The sequence below is a fragment of the Poecilia reticulata genome, linkage group LG2 (assembly GCF_000633615.1).
Source record: "Poecilia reticulata strain Guanapo linkage group LG2, Guppy_female_1.0+MT, whole genome shotgun sequence".
Classification (NCBI taxonomy): domain Eukaryota; kingdom Metazoa; phylum Chordata; class Actinopteri; order Cyprinodontiformes; family Poeciliidae; genus Poecilia; species Poecilia reticulata.
This window is the reverse complement of record NC_024332.1, coordinates 41,911,894-41,921,775: the sequence shown is the minus strand read 5'-3', so window position 1 is coordinate 41,921,775 and position 9,882 is coordinate 41,911,894. Positions and strand designations below refer to the sequence as shown.

The following is a 9,882-nucleotide window of genomic DNA, read 5'->3' as shown; positions in this document are numbered from 1 at the left end:
AGTTGAAGTAATTGAGTAAATGTAACTAGTTACTACCCAACTCTGAGAATGACATGCAGCTAAACATCTGGTTCTGGGTCAGTATTTTTGTTTAGTTTCTGGTYYAAATTTCTTTGTACATTTGAAATACAACAAATCTGACTTACAAGTAACTTTTCAACAAGATATATGAGCTTATTTTACATCAATAATTCYTTATTATTAATGAAAAAGTACATGTTAAACTGGGAGTTTATTTAATTTATTTCACATTCAGCTGGCACTGTGCCGTTACCTAGCAACCCAGGCAAAGCCCGCCTCGTTGCCTAGCAACCCAGTTCTAGTTTCACAGGCAGATTATTTCACTTACATGTAAAAAAAAGTCTCAATATGACTGAAATAATCTGCCAGTAGAACTAAACTTTTTCATTGTTAACATAAAACTCCTATGTCTTGCTGAAAAGCCACTTGTAAGTTAGTTTAGTTTTAATTCATGTGTACAAAGATATTTACAATAGAAACTAGACAAAAAAAAAAAAAACTTTAAGATTTTGTGATTTTGCAGGGAAGTGATCCAGAGAACAAATATGTCTCTTCTCAGAAAATAAAGCCATATATATATTAATCTGATGCAACAAGTAGCTAAAACGCATTTTCTACTTGTGAATGTGTTGTGGGATAATTCATACTCCACTGCAGCTMATAAAACAATATGAAACAGTGGACATGGCTGAGGTTTGTGGAAATGAGTGCAGACACTCATGTGAATTGGTAAAAAGCTCAAAAGGTTTTTAAACATCCGCAGAAACATCAACATCCCTCATTGCACTTTGATGTTTCCATTATTTCTCCACAGAGCCGCTCTTAAGTTTCATTTCTGTTTCTGGGAGCTCCTCTGACCGAGTGCTTTTCTTTCTGAGTGATTGTGAAAGTTTCATAAAAGCTGTGAGTTTCCTGCCTCAGCATTTAGGAAACATTAATATCTGTAGTGTGACACAGCAGCCCTCGCTCCGTTCTAACTGCCTGTTTGCTTTCTCTGTGTAGGAAGCAGCGATGGAAAACGGTGGCTGAGTGCGCCGAGCTGACGGCCGGACAGACGTGCAATCTAACCAGCAAACTAAAGGACTCGTTTGGCCTCTACGTGGCCCGAGTCCAAGCCTTCAGGACCAACCAGACCTCCAGCTGGACCACATCGAATCTGTTCCACCCTCTGGCTGACAGTGAGAGACAAACATCATCATTCAGACCTGACATGTTTCAACAAAACACGTGAATACAGAAAACKTCAGATTTATTGTCAGGATCATTTGTTTACCAATCATTTGGTAACATGTGTCGAGAAAAGTCRAGCTTTATTTATCTGTTTTCTCAAACATAAATGACCATAAATTAAGGTGTGATAGCAATTGCAAACTGCAAAAACACAAACTCTTACCAAGTMATTTGGTTTAGTTTCCAGTGCAAATATCTTATTGCAACCAAAATAAGACAAAACTAACTCACAACTGACTTTTCAGCATAAATACTAGCTTGTTTTAAGTCAGCAATTCTTGAATCCACTGGCAGATTAATTCACTCATAAAATGGGATAAATGTCTTGTTATAAGTGAAATAATCTGCCAGTGTACTTTTTAAAATCMATATTAAAGAATTATTTACCAACGGTCTAACTGCCAACAGTATTTACCAAGGGCAAATAATTACAGATTTATGAAGAAGTAATRTTTCTAAAGAAACACAACARATTAACAGTGCTARTTTTGGTTATTTAGCCTGTAGRGGAAAAAAATGGGGGTTCAGTTTAAAATGCAAGCTAAATATTTAGTTTACAAACAAAATATTTAGCTCTAATCTGAATTATTTTGTTTTAAAACAAAATATTTAGCTTGCTAACTAAATATTACTTTGTAAACTATACTATAAATATTTAATTAGCTTCTAATTAAATATTTAATTAGCTTCTGATTAAACATTTAGTTTGAAACTGAGAAATTTACAAATGAATGAGTAACATGGTGAAAATATTACTTTAAAACTGAACTCTTATTTCTTTCTCTGACTGAATAACCCAAATTATTGCTGCTAAGTTTGACTGTAACTTTTCAAACATAGAAATATAAATATACACATTATGTATTTTAATCATATTTTGCGTAATTTGTTTGTATCAAACCATTTCCTCAAAATTAACTCCCTCCCTTTTGTCTTTCTGTAATCTGAACCCGGTTCAACCTTTATCAGTAGTATAATGTGGTGTCATCTGCATATAAAGTGACGTTTAGAGTGTTTGTAGCATAATTTATGCGATTTAACCACAATTTAAAAAGTTTTGAACCAAGCAAAGAGCMTTGTGGTTGATCTTACTTAACCCTAACAGTTTTTTCTAAACTTTGGTGATAAAAATCTGCCAGTAAACGATTTAACTGTCCCTAATTTGACAATGTCAGCATTTACATCATTAGTATTTATCTCACTTATAGTGTAACCTGAGCCTTTTATAAGTTTAAAACCTTAAAGCAGATTTATGTCTTCTTTTCGTCAGCCGTTCTGGGACCTCCTGAGGTTTCCGTATCCGGCTGTGGGAACTGTTTGGTCCTGCAGATCCGAGACGGTCCTGGGATCAAYGCGGATCTGRCGGATCTGCACAGGGAAATGGAACTGAACGTGAGGAGAACCAGAGACGGCGCAGAGGTGAGAGTTCCTGACAAAGATCCTGTTTATTCTTTATTTCACAATAGTTTYCCTTCTCTTTTCCTCAACTTGGATGTGAGTTTTTTTCAGGCGTCCCTCATTTGTGTTTCATCGTCGTTGCTRTGAGARMAAATTTTTCTGGACGATCAAATTAGTGCGATAAGTGATAATATTGTTGTTTTGAGTCCATTTTCAAGTTAAAATTCAAGTAAGTTCACCCTCTTAAAGATCAGTAAACTTTGATTTCTAATAAATATTTGACATTGGAACTGGAYGACATTTTAAATGTCCAATATAAAGAAACAAAACAACAAATAAAATTAATASTGAAGTCTCTGTAAATAAAAAGGTGCTWGTTGAGAGAAAAATAATTAAATGGAAAATAGCGWTTTACTGATTTATTTTTTAAAACRGCAGTCTTTAAAATCCATGTTGATCTGATTTTAATAAATCAGTTTGAAYCCAATGAAAAGGTTCAGCTAAAATGAAAAATAAACTGTTACACCGTGACCCATTACAGACATTATTATGCTTTGGTGYATCTTTAGTTCTCTGCCTCTTTATTGTGATTGACTCAGGAATTGATCATTTTGCAACTTCAACCTTTAATATTTTGTATTTTTCATAATCTCACAACTTTTTCTCCACAGGACATTTTGTATCATTCAAATGTTAATTGTTATTTGCTTTGATTAGCAGTAATTTAGATTCTCTCTAACTTGTTATCTTTGTTTACAGTGACGTCCTGATAATCCACCAACATTTGGGTTTTTATTCTTGTTATTTCTGTTTTACCAGACAGAACTGTGTCAAGTTTCTTTTCTTTCAGTGCATTCTAGTTTTGACTCTTGTGTTTTCCTCCTTGGTTTAGTTGCTTTACATTTGTGGTTCGGTTTCCTCTGTGTTTAGTATTCTCCTTCTCTTTGCTTTCTGCTTCCTCTGATTGGTCTCACTTGGTTTTTATGTTTCTTTCCTCTCCTTCTCAGTATTTCAGCTGCTTGGTTTTATTGTTTCTTGCTGGTTTCTCCTGTTACACCATCTGAATGTGAACCACTTTTTCTGACAATGAGTGTTCTGGGCGATGTCTCYASCAGCTTAGTTTTCCTGCTTGTTTTTCTCCAGGATTGTCAACGGCGTATCTCTCTCATGTATCAAAGTAAAGTGGGTTGAATATAAATGCATGTGACTTTTTTCCTATTTTTTCCTTCCATTTAACAAATCCTGAAGGAAACAGAATAAAACCAGGTCGGATCAAAATGACAACGCGTAGTTACTTCCTGTTGATCTGTCACATCTAATCCAACTAAATATTTTGTAATTTGGCATCAAAATGTGAAAAAAATGTGAAAATACTCCAAAGATAAGAATATTTTTGCAATGTAGGAGATGTGACTCCAATGATAATCTGTCATATTTTGTATGAACTGGCAAAAGCAAACCCCAATCAGTGGAAACCAAGTGTAATGTAAAACCTTGAGAAATGTATGTAAAGTGGACGATATTTGAAATTCAGCATTTTTAAGCTATTTTAATAGAGAAATAAACGGAATCCCATGGTAGGAAATATTTTGTTTATAGTTTCACAAGGGAAGCTGATGGGCTCAAAATGGCAAAGCGTAGCTACTTCATGTAGCTAACATCTAATCCAGTTGAATACTTTGTAARTTGGGGTTGTAATGATACAAAATGTGAAAAATATTCAATTGGTGTCACTATGTTTTGCAATGATGTGACTCCTATTAAGAGTCGTAATCTGTTATATTTCTTTATCAACTAACCCAAACCACTGATTAAACTGCAATCAGTGGTTTAAGCTCGTGAAATTTAAACCTTGAAAAATTAATATAAAGTAAACGATGTGTGAAATTCAGCATTTTTAAGCTATTTTGATAGAGAAATAAAGTGGAAGGAATGGTAGGAAATAGTTTGTTTATGTATACGGAAGGAAAGCTGATGGGCTCAAAGTGGCAAAGCGTAGCTACTTYATGTAGCTGACATCTAACCCAGTTGAATACTTTGTAAATTGGGATTGTAATGATACAAAATGTGAAAATACTCCATTGGTGTGAATATTTTTGCAATGGACTAGTTGTGACTACAGTCAGGAATCAGATCTTGTCAAATGTCTTATCAACGGCCGCAAACAAACCCCAACCATTGGTGACCAGGCACAATGTAAAGCTAATGTGTAGTTAAAACACATCAAATGCAGCATGTTAAACTGATAAAAAAAAAAGAAGCTTTGTTTGTGGTTTCAGAGCATGGTTGGGATGAAATGGCAGTGTGGGTATGAATACTTTAAAGGACAAACTGACCCAGAGACATAAATTTCTACGTCTTTGTGGTTCTCCGGCCTGTTTTGTGATGAATTGCGTTTGGTTTCTGGTTGTTTTCGTTCCCTCGGGGTATTTTACAGCCTTCATGTCATCATTCTGACGTTTCCCCTGTGGTTGCTTTTTCTCTTCACCATGTGATGTTTTTCAGCTCATCTTAAGACCTGCTGATGTTGTTTTTTTATTTAGCAGAGCTCAAAGTTTGACAGTTTCTTTACTGAATAAACTGAAACTGAACTTCCAGTTTCAGTCTACACACCTCAGTGGTTGACTCCTGGTTATGCTTGACATTTCCTGTGCAGCAGGAAGTGATGTGCTTCACCATTTCACAGAAATTACAGGAAAGAAATGGTTGTAAAAGACGATTAATTAATTTTGGGGATAGCACCATATTTTGGAGACTTGCTGTGTACGTTTGAAGACAGCTTATCATTTTAATTAAGGAATATGCATAATGAAGACCCCTTATGATGCACAACAACCTTGAATCTAGCGTTCCCTCGCCGGATGAGGGTCACCGGGGCCCCACTCTGGAGCCAGGCCTGGAAGTGGGGTATGATGGCGAGCTCCTGGTGGCCGGGCTTTTACCCACAGAGCCTGGCTGGGCTCAGCTCGAAGAGGAGACGTGGGTCCTCCTTCCCATGGGCTCACCACCTATCGGAGGGGCCAAAGGGGTCAGATGCAGTGTGTAACAGGTGGCAGCCGAGGGAGGGGACCCTGGCGGTCTGATCCTTGGCTGCAGAAGCTGGCTCTTGGGACGTGGAACGTCACCWCTCTGGTGGGGAAGGAACYGGAGCTAGTGTGCGAGGCTGAGAGGTTCCGGCTAGAAATAGTYGGCCTCACCTCGACGCATGGCTCTGGTTCTGGAACCAGTCTCCTTGAGAGGGGCTGGACGTACTTCCACTCTGGAGTTGCCCACGGTGAGAGGCGCCGGGCAGGAGTGGGCATACTTGTTGCCCCCCGTCTTGGCGMCTGTACGTTGGGGTTTACCCCGGTGAACGAGAGGGTAGCCTCCCTCCGCCTACGGGTGGGGGGATGGGTTCTGAGTGTTGTCTGTGCTTACGGGCCAAACAACAGTTCAGATTACCCACCCTTTTTGGAGTCCTTAGGGGGGGTACTGGAGAGTGCCCCTCCTGGGTACTCCCTTGTTCTACTGGGGGACTTCAACGCTCACGTGGGCAATGACAGTGAGACCTGGAGGGGCGTGGTTGGGAGGAACGCCCCTCCCCCGATCTGAACTCGAGTGGTGTTCTGTYGTTGGACTTCTGTGCTCGTCACGGATTGTCCATCACAAACACCATGTTCAGGCATAAGGGTGTCCATATGTGCACTTGGCACCAGGACACCCTAGGCCACAGTTCGATGATCGATTTTGTCATTCGTTTCATCGGATCTGCGGCCGTATGTCTTGGGCACTCGGGTGAAGAGAGGTGCGGAGCTGTCCACTGACCACTACCTGGTGGTGAGTTGGCTCCAGTGGTGGGGGAGGAAGCCGGTCAGACATGGTAGGCCCAAGCGTGTAGTGAGGGTCTGCTGGGAACGTCTGGCGGAGTCCCCTGTGAGACGGAGCTTTAACTCCCATCTCCGGCAGAACTTCGAACACGTCCACTTAGACATTGAGTGTGAGTGGACCATGTTCCGTGCCTCCATTGCCGAGGCGGCTTATCGGAGCTGCGGCCGCAAGGTTGTTGGTGCCTGTCGCGGCGGCAATCCTCGAACCCGTTGGTGGACACCTTCGGTGAGGGATGATGTCAAGCTGAAGAAAGAGTCCTGTCGGGCCTTTATGGCCTGTGGTACTCCAGAAGCAGCTGATTGGTACCAGCGGGCGAAGCGGCATGTGGCTCGGGTTGTCGCTGAGGCAAAAACTCGGGCATGGGAGAAGTTTGGAGAGGCCATGGAGAAAGACTTCCGTACGGCTTCGAGGCGATTCTGGTCCACCATCCGGCGTCTCAGGAGGGGGAAGCAGTGCAGCACCAACACTGATTATAGTGGGAATGGTGTGCTGCTGACCTCAACTCGGGACGTTGTGGGCCGGTGGGCGGAATACTTCGAAGACCTCTTCAATCCCACCAACATATCTTCTGTTGAGGAAGCTGAGCCTGGGGACTCTGGGTTGGGCCCTCCAATCTCTGGGGACGAGGTCGCCGAGGTGGTCAAAAAGCTCCTCGGTGGCAGGGTCCCGGGGGTGGATGAGATCTGCCCGGAGTTCCTTAAAGCTCTGGATAGTGTAGGGTTGTGTAGGCTCACGCGACTCTGCAATATCGCATGGACATCGGGGGCAGTTCCCCTGGATTGGCAGACTGGGGTGGTGGTCCCCCTGTTTAAAAAGGGGTACCGGAGGTTGTGTTCCAATTACAGGGGGGTCACACTCTTAAGCCCCCCTGGTAAGGTCTATTCAGGGGTCCTGGAGAGGAGGGTCCGTCGGATAGTCAAACCTCGGATTCAGGAAGAGCAGTGTGGTTTTTGTACTGGTCGTGGAACACTGGACCAGCTCTACACCCTCAGCAGGGTCCATAGGAGTTCGACCAACCAGTCTACATGTGTTTTGTGGACTTGGAGAAGGCGTTCGACCGTGTCCCCAGGGGGGCCTTGTGGAGGGCTCTCCGGGAGTATGGGGTACCGGGCCCTTTGATACGGGCTGTCAGGTCCCTGTATGACCGGTGTCAGAGTCTGGTCCGCATTGCCGGTAGTAAGTCGGGCTCGTTTCCGGTGAGAGTTGGACTCCGCCAAGGCTGCCCTTTGTCACCGATTCTGTTCATTACCTTTATGGACAGAATTTATAGGCGCAGCCGAGGTGTTGAGGGGATGGATGGATGGCATAATGAATTCATCGTTTTTGACCAAAATTATACAAAAGTAATGTGACAAAATGTGATTTTAAAGAAAGGAAGGAGAGAATCGCTTGCAGAAAGTTGGATTTTACCAAACCGAATTGGCATTTTGATACTTTTTTATAGTTTTTACAGTTTAAATTTTAAGATTATTTTTGCAACTTTACCAAAATCGTGTTCTGCTTAGAGCAATTTTTTTTTTGATAAACCTCCGTCTTAGTGCCAAAACTATTTATTGAAAAACAAGTTATCTTTTTTCAATATTGGTGTGTTTCCATTAAGCTAATTTATTTTTGAAATGTTAAATTGCGCAACTAATGCAGCTTTTGATCCTCCTTTATTATAGCTTAATTTTCTTTTCCAACCAGTCTTCCACATGACCATCTTCATCCTCTCTTTGGTGACGTTTTGTCGTTTCCRTTCTGTTTCAGTTCACACGGAAGCAGCCCTACCAGCAGGAGACCGTGATCTCGTACCTGCAGCCAGGTGTGGAGTACTGCGTCTCCGTCTCCTTCAAGTCCCTCATAAACCAGAACAGCGTCCCCAGTGAACGCCGCTGCGCCTTCACCAGTCCTCCCCCACCCGAGCACTCATGTACGCCTCTTCAAATGATGTTATTCCTGCGTCCGAGTGTAAAACGTCTGATTAATTTGGCTGTTTTGGTGTGACTACTTTGGCGTTCAGACTTGTCTCGTCCTGCCGTTCCTCAGTGTTCCTGGTCCTCGGCCTGTTGGGGACGTTTACTCTTTTGGTGGTCATCGTCGTAGGCCGGTTCATCTTCAGCAGCAAGGTGAGCTTGGAATTACTGAGACGACACCTGAACAGGTCAGTTCACACAAAGAACACCCTGTTGGGAATCAAAATGGCCGCTTTAGTTACTTTAAAGTAAGAATAACTCAGGAAGAAGTCAGAGGATCAGTGTCTSGTCGGCTGATTAAGATATTAGATCGCTTTATTTTTGTTTTAGTTCAGTAATTTAATGCTCAGAAATACAGAACGCAACATTTAGCATAGAAGTTGATGGAGTCTAAGTTTCACTTGGTTTCTCTTGATTCAGTTTGTTGCATATCTTAAAGGTTATAAATTTATGTTAATTTTACCTGAATAAATATAAAACGTAAATATAAAAAGTTGTTTTTGAATGGCTATTCTTAAATGACATCCTTAAATGTGATTTTTTTTTTCTTTTGTTTTTGTTGTTCTTTAGGTTAAAAATCTGCATCTGCCCTGCATGAAGTTCAGATCTCAGTCCTATACCTGCCTGAAGTCTTCTCTGACAGAGGGGGACGGCGTTACGACCTAAGTCATCCTGAGGAAACAGGAGTTCAGTTACTTTGAGTTCCTCTTCTGGAGGGAACTTCGTTTTTTTTTGTTTTTTTGTATATTTACTTTTATGACCGAGTTGTACTCAGGATATAACCACCTCACCTGCCTCACATTTTTAATACAGTTAGTGTAAAATAATCCCTGTTAATCAGCACAAAGGGTTTAATTTATCTTTTCTCACTGAGGTTTATTTTAATTTTCTTTTGTTAAAATATGTTTTTTTCCTTCTTCTTGAAGAAATTTCTGCCAGTGTGTTTTAACCCTTCAATAACAGAATGTGTGTTTAATGTGTAAAAATCTATATCTTATTATTTTGTTGGAAAAAACTGAATGATTCATGGTTTTGGAAAAGGTACCTGCACTTTTTTTAAACCTGTGTTTTGGATTTCTGAGACAAATGACGTACACCTGTAAAAGAATCTGCACAGATGCAAACTACTTCTGGAGTTTTTTTAACAGGAAACGGCTGCCGAGGAAAGAAATTAATCATTTGAATCAATAATCCAATGGTATTTATACTCTGGTGAAAGATTTGAGCAGATTCTGTGATGTGATGAAACTGTGATGTAAGAAGATCCAAACTGTGTTTTTTTCATTCAGAAATATAACCGAGAAATATAATTTATTTGKTCCTTATGGCAATTCTTCTCGATGTCTGTGCAGGAACAGATTTCTGAGCCTTTTATTTGATTGTAAATGCAATAAAAATGAAATAAATTGTG

General features: G+C 40.8%; 1 protein-coding gene across 4 annotated transcripts in view; it reads left to right on the top strand.

The window, feature by feature from the left end:
• LOC103461789 (interferon alpha/beta receptor 2-like) overlaps positions 1 to 9,882 on the top strand; it is a 15,486-nt gene extending 5,604 nt beyond the window's left edge. The window contains exons 3-7 of one of the 4 annotated variants that reach the window (XR_533186.2): positions 1,024 to 1,199; positions 2,522 to 2,670; positions 8,266 to 8,428; positions 8,519 to 8,659; positions 9,042 to 9,134. Coding sequence is in view for 3 of the 4 variants with exons in the window: in XM_008404141.2 (XP_008402363.1) it covers positions 1,024 to 1,199; positions 2,522 to 2,670; positions 8,266 to 8,428; positions 8,545 to 8,624; positions 9,042 to 9,137 (664 nt within the window). In the remaining variant the exon portion in view is untranslated. Of the gene's footprint in view, positions 1 to 1,023; positions 1,200 to 2,521; positions 2,671 to 8,265; positions 8,429 to 8,518; positions 8,660 to 9,041 lie in introns of all 4 variants that reach the window. The other 3 variants (XM_008404141.2, XM_008404142.2, XM_008404143.2) reach the window with 3 other exon arrangements.